This window comes from Rana temporaria, chromosome 1 (genome assembly GCF_905171775.1).
Source record: "Rana temporaria chromosome 1, aRanTem1.1, whole genome shotgun sequence".
NCBI lineage: Eukaryota > Metazoa > Chordata > Amphibia > Anura > Ranidae > Rana > Rana temporaria.
In genome coordinates this window covers 10,913,817-10,936,268 of record NC_053489.1, presented here as the reverse complement: position 1 = coordinate 10,936,268, position 22,452 = coordinate 10,913,817, and the positions used below count along the sequence as shown (strand labels likewise).

Genomic DNA, 22,452 nt, shown 5'->3' with positions numbered 1-22,452 from the left:
TATTGTTAGGCCTCGTACACATGACCGTTTTCCTCTGCAAAATCCATCAAGAAAATTGGTGGCAGAGCTTTTTTGCTGAGGAAAACGGTCGTGTGTATGTTTTTCGTCGAGAAAACTGTCGTGGATCTCGACGAGAAAAAAATAGAACATGTTCTCTTTTTTCTCATCAGGAGTCTCAATTTCCTCGTCGTGTTTCTCGTCGGGCTGGTTTACGACGAGAAACACGTTCGTGTGTATGCTTAGAAACCCGCGCATGCTCAGAATAAAGTATGAGACGGGAGCGCACCTTCGGTAAAAGTAGCGTTCGTAATGAAGATAGCACATTCGTCACGCTGTAACAGACTGAAAAGCGCGAATCGTCTCTTACCAAACTTTTACTTAACACGCAGTAACATCAGATTAGCAAATGAAGCCCCAAGGGTTGTGCCAGTGGAATCGAACTTCCCCTTTATAGTGCCGTCGTACGTGTTGTACGTCACCGCGTTTGAGAGCGACGAGATTTTGTCTTGACAGTGTGTACGCAAAGAAAGCTTGACAAGATTCTCAAAAAGCCTGACAAGGAACTCGTCGAGGAAAACAATGTTTCTTTTACGACGAGATTCTCGTCGTGTGTACGAGGCCATAGAGTAATATGAGCAGGAGGGGGAACCCCCTCCTCCTCCACTGAATATAAGACTTGTATTTTAGTTCTAATAAACAGTTCAGCCCGGATTCACATACATTGGCGCATATTTATGCCGGCGTAGCGCATCTAATATACGCTACGCCGACGTAGCGCAGAGAGGCAAGCATCGAATTCACAAAGCACTTGCCTCCCAAACTGCGCTGGGTTCCCTCGGCGTAAGCCGGCGTAGGTGGAAGTGGGCGCGAGCCATGCTAATGAGGCATGACCCCGTTCAAATGATGGGCCGAGTGCCATACAAGTACTTAAAACGAACGGGGCATGCGCCGCTCCGTGGACGTATCCCAGTGCGCATGCTCAGAATCACGTTGGAACTACTCCCTAAGATACGGCGGATCACTGCCTGCGACGTGAACGTAACCTACGCCCAGCCATATTCACGTACTACGTAAACAACGTAAAACACAACGGCTGTGTTCCCTGGTCCATACCTTAGCATGAAATGCGCCTCATATATGGGGAATAACTTTACGCCGGACGTACGACTTACGCAAACCGGGCGCAAGTACGTTCGTGAATCGACGTATCTCCCTCATTTCCATATTTGAATAAGAAATCAATGGGAGCGCCACTTACTGCCAGCGTAACTATGCGCCCACGATAGGCCGGCGTAGGAAAGTTACGTCGGTCGGATGAAGCCTATTTTCAGGCGTATCTCAGTTTATGGGCACGGCGCAAAGATACGACGGCGCATATTTACACTTACGCGGCGTATCTCGAGATACGTCGGCATAAGTGCTTTGTGAATCCGGGCCTTCATGTTCAGCAATCAAGCAAGTATCGTCTTGTTTGTAGTTGTGAGCGGTTGGAATATCTGATATCTATATTCAGACTGGGAGGAAGCGGTATATGACGAAGGCACTCAAGCCGGAGTGTGGGACGTTTCGTTACAGACGTAATCGTAGAAAATCCCTAAAAAACACATAAGCTCGCCATAGCATAAAATCCTTGTAGTCTCTAGTGACTTGTAGATAGTCAATGATTTACACATCGATTATCAGGTTGTGTCTGCAAGCTGAAGGGAAGGAGAAAATCAATCTGTAAATCACTGACCATCTGATCCATACAGGAAATCCAATCTGTCAGAGGAGCTTCTATAACCACTTCCCGACCTCCTCATGTACATTTACGTCGGCAGAATGGCACGCACAGGCACATCAACGTACCTGTACGTCCCTGCCTAGACGTGGGGGGGGGTCCGATCGGGCCCCCCCCCCTGGTACATGCAGAGGTCGGGTCCGCTCGGGGAGCGATCCGGGACGACGGCGCTGCTATTTGTTTATAGCCGCTCCGTCGCGATCGCTCCCCGGAGCTGAAGAACGGGGAGAGCCGTGTGTAAACACGGCTTCCCCGTGCTTCACTGTGGCGGCGCATCGATCGGGTGATCCCCTTTATAGGGGAGACTCAATCGATGATGTCAGTCCTACAGCCACACCCCCCTACACTAGTAAACACACACTAGGTGATCCCTAAATGTTACAGCGCCCCCTGTGTTTAACTCCCAAACTGAAACTGTCATTTTCACAATAAACAATGCAATTTAAATGCATTTTTTGCTGTGAAAATGACAATGGTCCCAAAAATGTGTCAAAATTGTCCGAAGTGTCCGCCATAATGTCGCAGTCACGAAAAAAATCGCTGATCGCCGCCATTACTAGTAAAAAAAATAAAAAAAATAAAAATGCAAAAAAACTATCCCCTATTTTGTAAACGCTATAAATGTTGCGCAAACCAACCGATAAACGATTATTGCGATTTTTTTTACCAAAAATAGGTAGAAGAATACGTATCGGCCTAAACTGAGGAAAAAATATTTTTTTATATATGTTTTTGGGGGATATTTATTACAGCAAAAAGTAATAAATATTGAATTTTTTTCAAAATTGTTGCTCTATTTTTGTTTATAGCGCAAAAAATAAAAACCGCAGAGGTGATCAAATACCACCAAAAGAAAGCTCTATTTGTGGGAAAAAAAGGACGCCAATTTTGTTTGGGAGCCACGTCGTACGACCGCACAATTGTCTGTTAAAGCGACGCAGTCCCGAACTGTAAAAACCCCTTGGGTCTTTAGCCAGCATATTGGTCCGGGGCTTAAGTGGATAAGGGAAGAGAAAAGTCGGAGATTTACAAGTTCACGATCGGACACGCATAGGAAATACACGTCTGTCAGTAGAGACTACAAGGATTTTATGCTATGGCGAGCTTATGTCTTTTTTGAGGATCTTCTCCGATGACATCTTTACGAGGGCGGATCTTCAATTTCACCACAAAGTTTCCTCGGATGGATAGAGGCCCTGGCTGGGTTTTTGAGCCCCAGGCACATTTGACCTTCCGTAATAGGAGGTCATCATAAGCTGGTAAGCAAGAACTCTGCAAGGTGGAGGTATTTACTAAGGATCACGCACCTAATTTGGTGATGGATGGTGTATCTACCATTTGAAGGACTTGATTTTACTAGCTTCGAACTTTTTTCTTTCCTATCTTCACATTTTACTTATTTAAAGTGGAGTTCCACCCAGGGCAGACTGACCATTCGGGCACTAGGGCACTGCCCGAGGGCCCCGTGCCACTAGGGGGCCCTATCAGGGTTGCCAGCCTCAGTAAAACCAGGGACGGTATGTAAAGATCTGTGTTTTAAAAAAAATCACAAGATTATAGCTGCCCCACCTCTCCAGTACCTTTTCAGTGTGTGTATGTGTATTCTTTGTGTATGTATAGTGTGTGTGTGTATATTGTGTGTGTATACTGTATGTGTATGTGTGTGTATACTGTGTGTGTATATTGTGTATGTATACTGTATGTCTGTGTGTGTATATTGTGTATGCATACTGTATGTGTGTGTGTATACTGTGTATGTATACTGTATGTGTATGTGTGTATACTAGGGTTGTCCCGATACCACTTTTTTAGGACTGAGTACGAGTACCGATACTTTTTTTCAAGTACTCGCCGATACCGAATACCAATACTTTTTTTTAAATGTGTCCCCAAATGCAGCCATGTCCCCCCACAGATGCAGCCATGTCCCCCCACAGATGCAGCCATGTCTCCCCCCATATCCAGCCATGTCTCCCCCCCATATCCAGCCATGTCCCCCCATATCCAGCCATGTCCCTCCATATAAATAAATTAAAGAAATAGAGAAGTGGGAAGGAAGAAGCTACGCCACTAAGCACGGCGAAACGCGTCGACGTCACAACCCGACGCCCGCTACGTTTACACCGGCGCTCAGCTGACCGAAGGGAGATTGGAGGGATTGCTCCATCGAAATACAACCTACGGGTTGTTGAGCAGACGAGGCGCCCAGTGCCAATATGACTGCTTGAAAGTCAGCACCAAGACTTACACGCTACCCAGCGCTCCTCGAGCAGCCCCCCTCGACCAAAGGGAGGGGATCGCGGAAGAAGGGAGGAAAAAAACAGCTGTGCGAATCACTGCAACCAGCCCATCAAGGTCCTTAGTGATCACACGGACCAACTGAACACAGCTGATAAACTTGCTACTACACAGTCATAGACGCCGTTACCAATAAGACGAACACACAACAAATACAGGTCGGTAATTTTACCTATATTCGATCGGATGATCAAAGATGCAACTGTATTTAAGTCAAGGTAACAAATGAAAGAATGCATAGCAAGCAACACTACCATACTGAAATCCTAATACAGACTATGGTCAGCAGTCCCACATGGTGCCGAGAGTATGATCCATTGTTGTCATAAAATTATACTATACACATTATAGAATTACCTGAAATTCATTTCCAAATTGATTCCAACGATAACTTCTAGCAACATCTGTGGAAATTCTTTGATTGATTAATCAATATTGATGCTATTCGAATTAACAATACCCATAAAGTATCGCTATCTTAGCATGGTACTAATACAGTCAGAATTTCTAATAACTACCTAGTATCAAACCTACCGAATTTTGGATCCACATTATCTATGGACTTCCACTGAATTTGTATGTACATCTAATGCACATACATACTTCCTTTTTGGAAAAAAACGTTCTAAAATTATTCAGAGCTCTGACAACATACAACATACTCCACACTCCCCACCTCCCCCCATCCCCCTAGTCACAGGTTCACCCATCAGGTAAAGCATCAATTAGATACTTTAGTATTATACATGTGGTGAGATTTAACGTTCCCCACATATAACCATCCTGGTTATAGTCCCGACGATTCATGATCGGGGCATCCAAAAATTGCAACTAATTTATGATGCATGTCACTGATGTGTGAACCTTCAGCGCGCGTAGACGGGCGCCGTTATTTGTAGTCCAGTGAGTCTTGTAAGTCTTGTTTCATGTGTACAGGAACTTTCAAATACTAATTAGATTTTTTATCTGATTATTTGTCAAATTGCACCAATCTGTGCTAAATAAATTTCATTTTGATACATTTCTAAATCAAGTTTTTTGGTCAATTTCTGCTACTAAAAGTAACCCCCTTATCTAGATACTGCAGTCTTCACTTAGACTATCCCCCACCCCCCCACTTCTCTATTTCTTTAATTTATTTATATGCTCAATACGGTTACAGTACCAGCACCGCCTACTTGACGGATGACCCCCTATAGGTGTACTCAATTAATGACACCTATCCAATAAGTGACACAACTTGCATTTTCCCTTTACCCTTTTCCCCTAAAATAACATTCTGATATGTCCCTCCATATGCAGCCATGTCCCCCCCATATCCAGCCATGTCCCCCCATATCCAGCCATGTCCCCCATATGCAGCCATGTCTCCCCCCCATATGCAGCCATGTCTCCCCCCATATCCCCCCCATGCAGCCATGTCCCCCCATATGCAGCCATGTCACCCCCCATATCCAGCCATGTCCCCCATATGCAGCCATGTCTCCCCCCATATCCAGCCATGTCCCACCATATGCAGCCATGTCTCCCCCCCATATGCAGCCATGTCCCCCATATGCAGCCATGTCTCCCCCCATATGCAGCCATGTCCCCCATATCCAGCCATGTCTCCCCCATATCCAGCCATGTCCCCCCCATATGCAGCCATGTCTCCCCCCCATATCCAGCCATGTCTCCCCCCCATATCCAGCCATGTCCCCCCATATCCAGCCATGTCCCCCCATATGCAGCCATGTCTCCCCCCCATATCCAGCCATGTCTCCCCCCATATCCAGCCATGTCTCCCATATGCAGCCATTGTCTCCCCCCCATATCCAGCCATGTCCCCCATATGCAGCCATGTCTCCCATATGCAGCCATTGTCTCCCCCCATATCCAGCCATGTCCCCCTTACCTGCATCCCGCTGCCGCCGACCTGCATACGCGCGGGGAACATTACAGCTTTGAATAGCTGTAATGATTCGCGCCGCGCTGCATATAGACACTCCCCCTTGCTCGGGATTGGACAGTTCACCCGAGCAAGGGGGAGTGTCTATACGCGGCGCGGCGCGAATCATTACAGCTATTCAAATGAAAGCTGTACTGTGTGGCCCCATAATCTATTGCCTGGAGGCCCCATAATCTCCTATTGCCCGGGAGCCCCAAAATCTCCTTTTGCCCAGGGGGACCCATGAGTTGTCAGTCCACCCATGGTTCCACCCAAAAAGAACTGTATTGCTTTGAGTGACAGGTTATTTACATATCTAGCTTGGACATGTTTATCATATGTTATGTTATGTTATGTTTATCATAATATGAGGTGATCCACAGGTCATTGTATATTACCAGGATGTGTTATGTGGGGGAGGGGTGGATTTCTCACTTTTTATACCGTGGATCACCTCATATTATGATAAACATAACATAACATATGATAAACATGCCCCAGCTAGATATGTAAATAACCTGTCACTCAAAGCAAGGAGAAAGGAAAGGACTTTTTATTTTTGACAGGTTTGTATCTGGAAGTCTGTTAATTTTCACTGAACAATAAAAGAGGATTGCTCAGAGCTGGATTAACTCTGGGTGGCAAGACTGGGCACAGATGATAGGGAATCTTATACTCTACATTGTGACATTAAAAAAAAAAAATGTTGGGTTTACATCCACTTTAAACCCTTAACGCCCGTACGTCTGCAAAATGGCACGGACAGGCAGATGGGCGTATATATACGTCTCTGCCTTCTAGCGGGTCGGGGGTCCGATTGGGACCCCCCTGCTGCGTGCGGCGGTCGGATTCCCTCGGGGAGCGATCCGGGACGACGGTGCGACTATTTTTTTATAGTCGCTCCCTCGCGATTGCTACCCGGAGCTGAAGAACGGGGAGAGCCGTATGTAAACATGGCTTCCCCGTGCTTCACTGTGGCGGCTGCATCGATCGAGTGATCCCTTTTATAGGGGAGACTCGATCGATGACGTCAGTCCTACAGCCACACCCCCCTACAGTTGTAAACACACACTAGGTGAAGCCTAACTCCTACAGCGCCCCCTGTGGTTAACTCCCAAACTGCAACTGTCATTTTCACAACAAACAATGCAATTTAAATGCACTTTTTGCTGTGAAAATGACAATGGTCCCAAAAATGTGTCAAAATTGTCCGAAGAGTCCGCCATAATGTCGCAGTCACGAAAAAAATCGCTGATCGCCGCCAATAGTAGTAAAAAAAAATAAAAAAATAATAAAAATGCAAAAAAACTATCCCCTATTTTGTAAACGCTATAAATTTTGCGCAAATCAATCGATAAACGCTTATTGCGATTTTTTTTACCAAAAATATGTAGAAGAATACGTATCGGCCTAAACTGAGGAAAAAAAATATTTTATATATGTTTTTGGGGGATATTTATTACAGCAAAAAGTCCAAAATATTGAATTTTTTTTCAAAATTGTCGCTCTATTTTTTTTATAGCGCAAAAAATAAAAACCGCAGAGGTGATCAAATACCACCAAAAGAAAGCTCTATTTGCGGGGAAAAAAAGGACGCCAATTTTGTTTGGGAGCCACGTCGCACGACCGCGCAATTGTCTGTTAAAGCGACGCAGTGCCGAATTGTAAAAACACCTTGGGTCTTTAGGCAGCATATTGGTCCGGTCCTTAAGTGGTTAATTTTCACTGAACAATAAAAGAGGATTGCTCAGAGCTGGATTCACTCTGTGTGGCAAGACTGGGCACAGATGATAGGGAATCTTATACTCTACATTGTGACATCAAAAAAAAAAAATGTTGGGTTTACATACACTTTAACCTGCATAGTGGTCCGGGTCTTAAGCGGTTAAACTGAACCAGATGTAAAATATAGGAATAGATCAACTTTATTAGTCACACCGTCCAATATAGATGTTTTTTTTTTTTGTTGAGATTGATGTTACGGAATCAGTTCTTTGTTCTGCAGCTGAGTCTGTAGATGTAAATCAGTCTCACTTCATGTATATAAAGTGCTGGTGACTCCGTCTCTCCTCCGGTGCTGAGGATGTGAGGAGCTGCCGGTGACCACACTGTGTGAAGCCGTAATCTGGTGTCTGCCATGGATTGGTCTCCTGTCCACTCCGCCTGTTACCTTCTGATTGTCCCTCTCCTAGTCATATATAATGGAGTGAGGATGTCCCGGAGCTCAGACTCCCAATGTAGACTCGATGCCTCAAAGTTGATGTTTGAGTATGAGTATTACCGAGAGGGAGACGTCGTTATCGGAGGATTGATCTCTGCTCACTCCGGGGCCAGATTATACGACAATCGTTCATTATCCTTTTTCTGTCATGAGTAAGTCTTTGTTATTTGTTTTTTGCTTTCCACATACGAGGGGACGTGTCAAGAGGACCTTCAGGTCTCAGGGTCTCACCCGGGGCTGGAGGCTGTGATTGCCCCACTTCAGGAAGCAGAGCCGGTGTTATGCCTCGTTAGGGTGACCACATTTCCAAACTGCCATTCAGGGACACCGACCCTCCTTCACCAAAATGTGCCAATTTTAAAGGCTTATATGCAAGTAATTGGCCATAATAGGGGTACGGGGGGTCCGGGTACTGCCTTGGGGGACGTGTATCAATGCAAAAAATGTTTTTAAAAAATTTCAGGAGCAGTGATTCTAATAATGCTTAAAGTGCAACAATAAAAATGAACAATTCCTCTAAATATAGTGCCTGGGGGGTCCCCTTAGTCTGCCTGTAAAGTGGCGCATGTGTACCATGTATGGAACATGCTGCAGCAAAAAATGAAATTTACATAAACACAAGTCAAATCAAAATTGACTCACAGTTGCAATTGCATGCATCCGGCTATTGAACAAAAAAAAAAGCACCAAAAACATAGTGCCCCCTCCCCCTAGTCCATACCAGACCCCTCGGACTCTGCCCCCCCACCCCAAAGCACCTTGTCCCCATCTTATCCTGGCTGGTGGTTGTGATGGCATGCAGGCAGGGGGATTATCAGAATCTGGAAGCCCCCAAAGGGTCTGGAATGGACTAGGGGAGGGGGGACCAGCTTTTACTGCGCTCTGGTTGGGCACAGTGCATTGCAGGGCATTTGGCGGGGCGAACACCCTGGGCTGGGAAACAGACAATTTCCACCTGTCGGCTCATCAGGTGGCTGTGTCAGTTTCATTCCGGGACACTGTATTGTCCTGGATTGAAGGTGCCCGGGACAGAACTGCAAAATGCAGGACTGTCCCGGGCAATCCGGGACACGTGGTCACCCTAACTGCGACGGGCGGGCGTACGTTCGTGAATAGGCGTATCTAGTGATTTACATATTCTACGCCGACCGCAATGAAAGCGCCACCTAGCAGCCAGCCTAAATATTGCACCCTAAGATAGGACGGCGCAAGCCATCGTATCTTAGATAGGTTTAAGTGTATCTCTGTTTGAGAATACACTTAAACTTAGGTCGGCGCAGATTCCGAGTTAGGTCGGCGTATCTACTGATACGCCGGCCTAATTCTTACTGAATCTAGCCCAATATATCTTTTCAATTCTTAGTTTTTTGTATTCATCTCATAGTCACTTGCTCAGTGTTGCTGATGTATCTGCATAGGTTGAATTGATGAGACACACACATTACCACCATCTTTATCTCCTGCCGTTTACACGTACATGTTCAAAGCCTGAAGCCTCGTACACACGCTCGGTTTTCTCGGCAAGAACCAGCAAGAAAACTGCTGGCAGAGCTTTCTTGCCGGGTAAACCGAGCATGTGTACGAGGCTTTGAGGTTTCTCGTCAAGAAAACTGCCCAAAATCTCGACGAGAAAATTAGAGAACCTGCTCTCTATTTTCTCGTCGTGATTCTCGGCAGTGTTTTCCTGCCGAGAAACCCGAGCGTCTGTATACTTACCTGACGCCGTGGAAACCCGCGCATGCTCGAAATGACTTTGACGCAAGGCGCGGTAGCTTCCAAGGCATAGGTAGGGTGAAGCAAGATGGCGGTGACGGCATCGAATGTGACGAGTGCATGCTCGTCGTAGCCGATGACATCACCGCGTTCGTGCGGTTCTTTTGAATCGTACATGTGTACACTCGGCCAGGGAAAATCTTGCCAGGAATCTCGTCAAGAAAAAACAACGTTCTTTTCCTGACGAGAATCCGGCCGTGTGTACAGTGCTTGAGTAGTGCCAGACATAAACCGACTTGTGTCCTACTTCCAATACGATACGCTAAAAAGTAGAGTGGGCTGTGTCAGTGTCCGCTCTGCATACATAGCAGACACGGACATGCCATCCACCCGCTCCGCTCATTGTGGCCCGCGGTTACCAAGTCGCTTAAAGCGGAGGTTCACCCTTAGAGAGCACTTTTTAGCCTTAGATGTATGCTCGTTTTGTCTAGGGGAATCGGCTATTTGTTTTAAAATATGAGCCGTACTTACCCGTTTACGAGATGCATCTTCTCCGTCGCTTCCGGGTATGGGCTACGGTCGCATCCATCGCGTCACGATTTTCCGAAAGAAGCCGAACGTCGGTGCGCAGGCGCAGTATAGAGCCGCACCGACGTTCGGCTTCTTTCGGCTACGAGTGACGCGATGGATGCGACCGTCCGAAAGCCTCTCGGAAGACTGTCAATCAAGAAGGAACGCCCGCTCCCGAAGACCCATACCCGGAAGCGACGGAAGAAGATGCATCTCGAAAACGGGTAAGTACTGCTCATGTTTTAAAACAAATAGCCAATTCCCCTAGACAAAACGAGCAGGAATCTAAGGGGAGAAAAAAAAAAGCAATTGGTTGAACTCCCGCTTTAAGTGGCCTTTGCTCTTCAAAAGGTTGGGCACCCCTGCTGTACAGCAATGAAAATGCTTTGAAAAGGACAAAGCCATTCTCTCCATGGTGCTGAAACCATTCCATTGCCATTTGTAATAGTTTTTTTATTTCCCACAGCTTTAAAATTGGAGAGTATAAAAGTATCCTGGCAATGATCTTTGCTGTTGATGAAATTAACAAGGACCCCGATCTTCTACCCAACGTTACTCTGGGTTATCATATATTTGATACTTGTGGATATCCAGAGAGAACCTTGGGATGTGTCCTGCAGATATTGTCTGGGAAAAAGCCTGAGGTTCCTAATTATTCCTGTAGGAGACACGGGGAAGTGGCCGGTTTTATTGGTGACTCCAGTTTGCATACAAGTCAAGCCATGGCCCAGCTACTTAGTCTGTATCGGTACACACAGGTAAGTGGTCAGTTCACTATATATTGCAGGTACAGTGGGGATCGAAAGTTTTGCCACTGTGCCCATCAATTGTCGCCACTGTGCCCATCAATTGTCGCCACTGTGCCCAGCAATTGTCGCCACTGTGCTCATCAATTGTCGCCACTGTGCCCATCAATTGTCGCCACTGTGCCCATCAATTGTCGCCACTGTGCCCAGCAATTGTCGCCACTGTGCCATCAATTGTCGCCACTGTGCCCAGCAATTGTCGCCACTGTGCTCATCAATTGTCGCCACTGTGCCCATCAATTGTCGCCAATGTGCCCATCAATTGTCGCCACTGGCCTAGATTCAAGAAGCAATTGCGTCTGCGTAACCATAGTTACGCAGCGCAATTGCTTACTTGCGCCGGCCTTAACGAATGGTCCTGATTCAGGAACCTCGTTACGCCGACGGCAGCCTAAGATATGACTAGCATAAGGCTCTTATGCCAGTCGTATCGTAGGCTGCATTCTTACGTTGGCCGCTAGGGGGCGTTCCCGTTGTGGTCAGCGTATAGTATGCAAATTGCATACTAACGCCGATTCACAACCCTACGCGAGCCCTGCGTACGCAGTTTACGTCGTTTGCGCACGTCGGGTTTCGCGTAAGGCTGCTCCTGCTAATAGCAGGGGCAGCCAATGTTACGTATACCGTCGTTCCCGCGTCGCGAGGTTTAAATTTTACGTTGTTTGTGTAAGTGAATGGTGAATGGCGCTGGACGCCATTCACGTTCACTTTGAAGCAAATGACGTCCTTGCGACGTCATTTGCCGCAATGCACGTCGGGAAAGTTTCCCGACGGAGCATGCGCCCTACGCTCGGCGCGGGAATGCGCCTAATTTAAATGATTCCCGCCCCCTACGGGATAATTTACATTAGGCGCCCTTACGCCGGGCATTTTTGAGGAGCGCCCACGCAAATTACGTGGCTACTGCTTCATGAATGAAGCGTAGCGCAGATAATTTGCGTAGGCGCAGGGTAAAAAGGGTACACTGCGCCTCCGTAAGGAGCGCGCAGCTGTACCTGAATCTACCCCACTGTGCCCATCCATTTTGGCCACTGTTCCCTTTTAAAATACTGCCACTGTGCCCTGTAAAATGCCCCCCGCCTGGCCTTTACCTTTCTGGGGTCAGTCATCCTGCTTCTACCATCCCTCGATGTCTTCTCCCGCCCTTGATGACGCTTCAGCCAATCAGGTTACCGGTAAACCAGAACCGGTGAACCTGATTTGCCGAGACGCCTGTCAGTCTTATGCAAGGAACCCCCCCCCCCCCCGTGAGTCCCTTGGATAAGCATCTGGAAGCCGGAGGGCTGTAATCGGAAAGCCTATCAGAGCCGCTGGATCTGATAGGCACTTCCACAGCCAACCAGCCGTAACTCTCTCTGAATCTAGCTATATGTAACATCTTACCAGGATTTTAAATACAGAGGGCCATATTCTGAGAGAAGTTACGATGGAGTATCTCAGGATACTCCGTCGTATCTCTCTTTTTTGGCCAGTGTATCTATGCGACTGATTCTTAGAATCATTTTCGCATAGATACACTTAAGATCCGCCATCTGTAAGTCACTTACACTGTCGGATCTTAAATGTAAATACGCCGCCCGCCGCTAGATGGCATTTACGTGAAGGTCTCATTTGTTTATGCAAATGAGCCTGCTACGCCGATTCCCGAACGATTTTGCGTCGCGTACCCGTCGCCAACGTCGTTTGCGTAAGCGGAAACTTACTCCTGCTATATGAGGAGTAAGTTTCCGCATGTCCCACGTAGGCCATGTTACGGATAGCGTCGGGTCCGCATCGTGTTTTTCCGTCGGCTACGTCATTTCCCTAAGTCGTTCTTGAATACGACTTTACGTCAATGACGCACACGTCGGCGTCATTGACGTTTTCCGCCGAGAACTGGAGCATGCGCACTGGGCTTTTTTAAGCCCGGCGCATGCGCAGTTACTTAGAATCGGGGGCGCGCTTAATTTGAATAGAAGCCGCCCCCTTGAGGATACGCGTGGATACGCGTGGCTACGCCGGCCCATTTACACTCCGCCGCCCCAAACTACGGAGCAAGTGTTTGGGGAATACAGCTCTTGCTCGTGTAGTTTGGGGCGGCGGAGTGTAAATGCCTTACGCACCGACCGCGGACATTTAGAGAGAATATGGGCCAGATTCCTGAAATGTAGTGCATAAGGAGATGCTAGGGCAATTTTGCATGCTAGGATATTTGTAACCATATTGGATCGGTTGACAACTCATTTTACTTTACAGATTAATTATCAAGTCACTGACCCTCTCCTGAGCGACAGAAAATTGTATCCAACTCTATACAGGATGACATCAAATAATCAGGTTTTTTATGCTGCCATCATAAAATGTTTGCAACATTTCGGATGGAACTTTGTCGGCTTGGTGGCACCGGGGGATGGCAGTAGCGATAAGGAGATAGAAGAACTGAGTAAGATGATGAGCCGCCATGGCATCTGCATTGAATATGTGACAAAACTTGCTAATTACCAGGATGAAATGGCAAAGAAAAGGAAACATGCTGAGAAACCAACAGCTAAGGTTGTAATCATATTTGGCCTTTCAATAAATTTTCTTGTTTTATTTTACGACCTGCAAATTATTAAAGAAAACATTACTTTGGTTCTCCAAGAGTCCCCGGATTCTATAAGATATGGATTAGAGTTCTACTTTTCAGCAGTAAACTGCAGCTTAATTTTTCTATGGCCCCAGAAATTAATCCCGGGGGTGAATGCTTTCATTAATGGAGTCACTTCATTTACCCGTCCAACTGACCCCATACAGGAAGAGCTCTTGTTTTACATATTCAACTGTCTAATGAGGCGCCCCATCAACAAGGTTTTTTTTCGAGGAGTCCTCAATGATACTCCAGTGAACTGTACAGGAGAACTCAGTATTTGGTCAACCTTTTCCAGAATAGAGGACGGAAAAGCTTCCTTTGCCTACACATCGGTGTATGTTTTGGTTAACGCCCTGCATAGCTTGATGGAAGTTAAGTCTGGGAGTTTTGGAATAAGTCAAGTAGTAAGTTGTATTTTTATTATTAGAGATGAGTGAAATGATCTGCCAAGTAGACATGTGCACAGCAAAAATTTTCGTTTATTTCTGTTTCGTTTCTGTTCGTTTATCGTGATTCGTAACGAGTCGTAATTTCGTAAGACGTTAGTTATCGTATTCGTACTCTTTAGTATTTTTGTAACACTCTTTTTTCCGTTTCTGTTTTTTTCTGTTAGTTTATTTTTTGTTGAATCGAGATTCGTATTTTCGTTATATTTTGTATTCTGCCGCGTTCGTATTTTTAAAATGATTTTATTCGTTCCTTCGTTTTTACGTTGGTTTAATTTTCGTTGTTTTGCTATTCGTATTTACATTATATTTTCCATCATGCCGCATTCGTATTTTCGTAAAGAAATATATTTTCGTTGCTTTATGATCATTCGTATTTTCATGTCTAATTTCCTTTGATTGTAAAAACTTACTTTTGTAGATTTTATTGCATTCGTAATTCTGTTAGAATACATTTTACGTTTATTTGACACACTACTCGTCGTAATTTTGTAATTCGTACTTTACTGGGATTGACTTGACTGTCTTAGTTAGCACACACACCCTGTCTAGAATGAAGTCTGACGTAGAAGAAAACTAAAATATGTCAGATATTACAAATACAAATCTAGAAATGAGATGCACTGCAGTCTAACACAGAAAAAGACACAAGGAGCCAGGAGGTAATGAGAAAGAAGCTCATTGGGGGAAGGAACAAACCTCTTCAGAGGAAAGGGACAGCGCTCAGTGGCTATTGGTCAATGTCCAGAAATATTTCAGTACTAACGAAAGCTAATTTACATTATTTCCTATTTTCGTTGTTTTCATTTCAGTTTTCCGAAGATTCGTAATTTATTTTTCGTTAGTTTTGATTTTCTTTTTTTAGTCTTTGTTCGGCATTTCGGTTGTTTTCTTTTCGGTCTTCGAATATTAGTAAGTTTGCATTTTCGTTCATTTTGTTTTTCGTAATTTTTTTTTTTTTGGGGGTTCGGTATTTTCGTTGTTTCTATGTTTTCGTTTCTTTCATCTTTCGTATCTTCGTTGTTTATCACATTCGTTATTTTGAAAATATCGTTATTCGTTATTAATTGCGCTAAACCATTCGTTCATTCGTATGTTAACGAATCAACTAAAATAACGAAAAATGACGGAAAACGTATTCGTAACTTAAAAAATTGCACATGCCTACTGCCAAGTAGCCTAAAAGCTAGTGTTGGGGACCATCCAGGGCAGGAAGGGGACAGTAGGATGTGGAGGATGAGAAGAGATTGGGCCAGATTCACGTAGATGGTCGTATTTGTGGGTGGGCGTAACGTATTTGATTTACGTTACGCCGCCGCAAGTTTATCAGGCAAGTGCTTTATTCACAAAGCACTTGCCTGTAAAAGTAGCGTAGCGTAAATCACCCGGCGCAAGCCCACCTAATTCAAATGAGCCGGGTAGGGGGCGTGGAGCATTTAAATTAAGCGCGTTCCCGCGCCGAACGTACTGCGCATGCGTCGTCCGGAAAATATCCCAGGCTGCATTGCTCCAAATGACGTCGCAAGGACGTCATTGGTTTCGACGTGAACGTAAATGGCGTCCAGCCCCATTCACGGACGAATTACGCAAACGACGTAAAATGTTCTAATTGCGACGCGGGAACGACGGCCATACTTAACATTGGATATGCCACCTAGGGGGCATTTTTATCTTTACGCCGCGTATCTCTTACGGAAACGGCGTATCTTTACTGCGACGGGCAAGCGTACGTTCGTGAATAGGCGTAACGACTCATTTGCATATTCTACGCTGACCTCAATGGAAGCGCCACCTAGCGGCCAGTGTAAATATTGCACTGCGCCGTCGTATCTTAGGCATGTTTAAGTGTATCTCAGTTTGAGCATACACTTAAACATACGACGGGCTTAGATTCGGAGTTACGTCGGTGTATCTACTGATACGCCCGCGTAACTCTTTGTGGATCTGGGCCAATATTTTTAGAATTAGAGAATTTCATCTTATTGATGGTACATGAGTGTTGCCAACCGTCCGTATTTTTACGGACAGTTCGTAAAAACGGGCACTTTTTTTCCCCCGTTCGTAAATGTCCGTAGTTGCGAGAATGTGCCAGTAAAAATAGCCGAGATCGGTTCGGCTTGGAACTGCGCATGGAGATTGGAGGCAGGGGGTGATTGGGGGCAGGGGGTGATGGTGGCTGCGGTGGTACCGCAGAGGGGGATGGAGGCAGGGGGCAATGGTGGCGGAGGAGATTGGAGACAGGGGGAGATTGGAGGCAGGGGGTGTTTGTGGCAGGGGGTGTTAGTGGCACCGCAGAGGGGGATGGAGGCAGGGGATGATGGAGGCAGTGGGTGATTAGAGGCAGAGGGAGATTGGAGGCAGGGGGAGATTGTGGCACCACAGAGGGGGGTGAAGGCAGGGGGTGTTGGTGGCAGAGGGGGATTGAGGCAGGGGGTGTTAGTGGCAGGGGGTGATTGGAGGCACCGCAGAGGGGGATGGTGGCACCGCAGAGGGTGGGGGATGGAGACAGGGGTTGTTGGCACCGCAGAGGGGGATGGAGGCAGAGGGAGATTGTGGCACCGCAGAGGGGGGTGAAGGCAGGGGGTGTTGGTGGCAGAGGGGGATGGAGGCAGGGGGTGTTGGTGGCAGAGGGGGATGGAGGCAGGGGGTGATGCGACTAAATAATTTGTCCTTATTATATTGAAAATAACAAAAATATGTTTTTTTACCTTAATATCTCCCTTAAATCACATTGCTATTTGCCTAGCATATTTGTTTGTAGCCTAAATACTGACATTTGCACCTAAAAATGTAATTTAGTAACTTTTGTGAAATGCCAGTAAAAACGTGGCTGTGTCAGTAAATTTCGGGTGTCGTGGCAGTAAATTTCAATCTGGTAGGTTGGCAACACTGGGATCCCCCAAGGATCACCCCTATCGCCCGTACTATTCAACATTTACCTCCGCCCACTCCTAAAAATTATTAGTAACCAAGACCTACTCTATCACTCCTACGCGAATCAGCAACAAAAAGAACCAATACCCCGTATTAGAACAATGCCTCACTCAGATAGGCAACTGGATGACGGAGAGTCACCTCAAACTCAAAGGAGCAAAAACAGAACTCCTTCTACTGCATGCAAACCGAAAGAGACTGGCCAGGACTACATGGACACCACCGCCCATCTTGGGACAAACCATCACCCCAAGCACCAAAGTCAAAAGCCTCGGTGTCATTTTTGACTCTGACATGACAATGGATGCACAAATAGTCTCTCCATCTTCTACGTCTGCTACAAAGATTTGTTCCCTTCATCCCGAAAGAAGACACAGCAGTCGTGGTAGGGACAATTATTAACTCCAGGCTAGATTATGCAAAATCCCTCTACCTCGGACTCCCAAAATACCAGATTGTCCGTCTCCAAGTCGTCCAGAACACAGCAGCACAACTGGTAACAGGGAAAAAACCCTGGGAACCAATCACTCCGTCCCTGAGATCCCTCCATTGGCTGGCCGTAAAGCACCGAGTCACATTTAAGGCCCTATGCCTGACGCACAAGTGTGTACACGGAAGCGCCCCCCCCCCCCCCAATATTTAAGTGAGAAAATAAAATACCAAAACCCCAATCGCGTTCTTCGATCAACTAACCAAAAACTACTACCAATCCCCAGAGCCCGCTACAAGATCAAAGGAGAACGAAGATTTGCAGTCCAAGGACCTCGACTGTGGAACGCATTACCGACCAACATCCGAACGGAAATTGATCACCTGGCCTTCAGAAAAAAACTCAAGACCCACCTATTCTGAGGGATTAATAGAAGGAAAATGAATGCCAAGCGCCTTGAGGCGATTCAGTTCGCATTTGTAGCTCTATATAAGTTATTCACTCACTCATGGGGATGAGGCTCGACATTGAAATATGAGGCTACAGAATCTTGAAGCCTAAAGCTCAAATAGCTTGGTAATTCATTCTTGCTTGTGCTTAGAAAGATAAGAGTATAGCAAGTGCTAGAAAGAGAACACACAATATAGGAAATTCAGACTTTGGAGATAGGGCCGCCATCAGGAAGGACGTATAGGTTGCTATACACGTATAGGTTGGTGGGCATCCCAAGGGGCCCGGCCACCTGGCAGTAGGGTGACCACGTGTCCCGGTTTGCCCGGGATCGTCCCGTAATATACACTTTTGTCCCGTGTCCCGGGAGCCTTCAAACCGGGACAATGGAGAGTCCCGTAATCAACTGCCTGCCACACTCACTGCCGCTGCTGCAGCTGTAATTATATGATTCTAAATCACTGGTTGCTAGGGAAGCCCCGCTTGGCGTGTAGCAACCAGTGACGTCACCGCAGTGTCCCGCTCTCTCTGCGGCTCCGACTCCACCCCCATCTCCTCCTCCTCCAGCGGCCAGCCGCGGTTCTTGCTGCAGAGAGAGCAGCAGCGTAACAGGCAGTGAGTCACTCACCGTTAGCGGCACAGACCAAGACCTCCTCCTCCTCCCCTCCAGGCCTCGGTTGCTCAGCTGGACTCGATCCGCCGCCCGTCCTGAGTCCCGACCTCTCGCGAGTCCCGACTTCCGCTGCGCCGCGGCGCCGGCCATCCTTGGAGCAGGGGCAGAAAAGGTAGGTGCAGGGGAGGGGGGGGGGTTGACCATGCAATGGGGGGAGATATTATACAGTCCAGATTACAATTTGCAGGGGCAGCAGAGGTGACAGTGAGAGAGGGGGGGGGGTTGCATGGTGCACCCCCCTTTCTCTGTCACCTTTGCTGCCCCTGCAAATTGTAATCTGGACTGTATAATCTCTCTCTACCCAGTCCCTCTGTCACCCAGTCACTCTGTCACCCAGTCACTCTGTCACCCAGTCACTCTGTCACCCAGTCACTCTGTCACCCAGTCACCCAGTCACCCAGTCACTCTGTCACCCAGTCCCTCTGTCACCCAGCTCTCTGTCACCCAGCTCTCTGTCACCCAGTCACTCTGTCACCCAGTCACTCTGTCACCCAGTCACTCTGTCACCCAGTCCCTCCGTCACCCAGCTCTCTGTCACCCAGCTCTCCGTCACCCAGCTCCTCTGTCACCCAGTCACTCTGTCACCCAGTCACTCTGTCACCTCAGTCACTCTGTCACCCAGTCACCCAGCTCCTCCGTCACCCAGCTCTCCGTCACCCAGCTCTCCGTCACCCAGCTCCTCTGTCACCCAGCTCCTCTGTCACCCAGTCCCTCTGTCACCCAGTCCCTCTGTCACCCAGTCCCTCTGTCACCCAGTCACTCTGTCACCCAGTCCCTCCGTCACCCAGCTCTCCGTCACCCAGCTCTCCGTCACCCAGCTCCTCTGTCACCCAGCTCCTCTGTCACCCAGTCCCTCTGTCACCCAGTCCCTCTGTCACCCAGTCCCTCTGTCACCCAGTCCCTCTGTCACCCAGTCACTCTGTCACCCAGTCCCTCCGTCACCCAGCTCTCCGTCACCCAGCTCTCCGTCACCCAGCTCCTCTGTCACCCAGTCCCTCTGTCACCCAGTCCCTCTGTCACCCAGTCACTCTGTCACCCAGTCCCTCTGTCACCCAGTCACTCTGTCACCCAGTCCCTCTGTCACCCAGCTCTCCGTCACCCAGCTCTCCGTCACCCAGCTCCTCTGTCACCCAGTCCCTCTGTCACCCAGCTCCTCTGTCACCCAGCTCCTCTGTCACCCAGCTCCTCTGTCACCCAGTCCCTCTGTCACCCAGCTCTCCGTCACCCAGCTCCTCTGTCACCCAGCTCCTCTGTCACCTAGTCACTCTGTCACCCAGTCCCTCTGTCACCCAGCTCTCCGTCACCCAGCTCTCCGTCACCCAGCTCTCCGTCACCCAGCTCTCCGTCACCCAGCTCTCTGTCACCCAGCTCTCTGTCACCCAGCTCTCCGTCACCCAGCTCTCCGTCACCCAGCTCCTCTGTCACCCAGTCCCTCTGTCACCCAGTCCCTCTGTCACCCAGTCCCTGGCTGTCACCCAGCTCTCCGTCACCCAGCCCCCTGTCACCCAGCCCTCTGTCACCCAGCCCTCTGTCACCCAGTCCCCTGTCACCCAGTCCTCTGTCACCCACTCCCCTGTCACCCACTCCCCTGTCACCCAGCCCCCTGTCACCCAGCCCCCTGTCACCCAGCCCTCTGTCACCCAGTCCCCTGTCACCCAGTCCCCTGTCACCCAGTCCCCTGTCACCCAGTCCTCTGTCACCCAGTCCTCTGTCACCCAGCCCCCTGTCACCCACTCCCCTGTCACCCAGCCCCCTGTCACCCAGCCCTCTGTCACCCAGCCCTCTGTCACCCAGTCCCCTGTCACCCAGCCCTCCGTCACCCTGTCCCCTGTCACCCAGCCCTCTGTCACCCACTCCCCTGTCACTCAGCCCTCTGTCACCCAGTCCTCTGTCACCCAGTCCTCTGTCACCCAGTCCTCTGTCACCCAGCTCTCCGTCACCCAGCTCTCCGTCACCCAGTCCTCTGTCCCTCTGTCACCCAGCCCTCTGTCACCCAGCCCTCTGTCACCCAGTCCCCTGTCACGGGCCCGCTGATTTCATGATACGCCCCTGCCCCCAAAACTGGCAAAAAAATATGTAAAAACGTATTTTTTTTTGGGGGGGGGGGGGTGTCCCTGAATGGCAGTTTGGAAATGTGGTCACCCTACCTGGCAGGGCCAGGAGAAGGCAAGGGTGGGTGCACGAGCCCTCCATGGCTGCGCTGGCTTTCTGCATGCGTGTGAGTTGGCAGCTCCTGCTGCTCTGTGTCATTGAGCTGGCTATTTTCTGCATGTGCACTCCTCGTGTGTGCTGCCTGTACTGTATTGTGGACTGTTCTTGGCTCTCTGTGTCTCAGCAACATGTGGGAACAAGAGCTTAGACTAGGAGGACCACCTTACAAGTAAGGGCTTGTTATGAAGTGAAAGGTGTGTGTGTGTACAAGTGTGGGTACTGGTGTGTGTGTGTGTGTACAGGTATGTGTGTGTGTGTACATGTGTCTGTACGTGTGCGTGTACATATGTGTGTCTATGTGTGCGTACAGGTATGTGTGTGTACATGTATCTGTGTGCGTTGAGGTTTGTGTGTGTGTACATGTGCATGTGTATATACACGTGTGTACATGCGTATGTGCGTGTACATATGCGTGTGTGTACAGGTGTGTGTGTGTACAGGTGTCTGTGTACATGTGTGTGTGGGCGCAAGTGTGTGTGTGTACATGTGCATTTGTGTGTACATGTGTATGTGTGCACGTGTGTGTGTGTGTGCATGTGTATGTGCGCATGTACATGTGTGTGTGTACACATGTGTGTGTACATATGTGTGTGTATACATGTGTATGTGTTTGTATGTGTGTGTACAGGTGTGTGTGTACATGTGTGCATGTGTGTGTGTGTACATGTGTACGTGTGGATGTGTGTGTACATGTGTGTGTGCGTGAATGTGTATGTGTGTGTGTACATGTGTGTGTGTGTGTACATGTGTGTGTGTACATGTGTGTGTGTGTGTGTGTGTGTACATGCCTCTCCTCACACCTGTACGTATTCAGCCTGTGAAGGATATGTCAGTGTAAATCTCCCTGCTTGGTTAAATTGTGGGTTAGATGGATTCATGTGTTACAAGCTATTGACATGTTAATGACCCTTCCTCAGCCAGCTCCCTAGTTCAAATGGTAATTGATTTATTGTGTGTGGGAAGGAGACCGGCCTTACTGTTTACAATGATTAGATAAGTGGCTCATGTTAATTATTCTGATTGCTTCATTGTGGTCAGGCTGTTACACCTAGTAATTAACTCCGCTGATGTCTTTATCTAAAGAAACGTGTCTGCAGGGTCGGCTCCGACTTGTCTCCTATAATCTGTATGGGAAACCCCACTGTGTGAGGGGGGCGTTCCTAACAGGCTGTAACCACATATAAGCTGAGTTTTTGTGTCAATAAAGTGTCTTGTTCTAGCAGTAAGCTTGGCATGTGTGGCTTTCTGGGCGATTCCAGGGATATCCCTCCTCGTGGAATATTGGGGTGATTTTCGTTATGGGAAGAAGGGAACGTTGACGGAGATATCATACCGATACCGTCACACAGCCCCCTCCACATATCTGTATGCACCCAGCCCTT

The 22,452-nt window shown here is 47.9% G+C and overlaps 1 protein-coding gene across 1 annotated transcript in view; it reads left to right on the top strand.

The window, feature by feature from the left end:
• LOC120925701 (vomeronasal type-2 receptor 26-like) overlaps positions 1 to 22,452 on the top strand; it is a 38,478-nt gene that overhangs the window by 5,761 nt on the left and 10,265 nt on the right. The window contains exons 2-4 of the mRNA XM_040336084.1: positions 8,198 to 8,378; positions 10,976 to 11,267; positions 13,551 to 14,330. Coding sequence (XP_040192018.1) covers positions 8,198 to 8,378; positions 10,976 to 11,267; positions 13,551 to 14,330 — 1,253 coding nt within the window. The remainder of the gene's footprint in view (positions 1 to 8,197; positions 8,379 to 10,975; positions 11,268 to 13,550; positions 14,331 to 22,452) is intronic.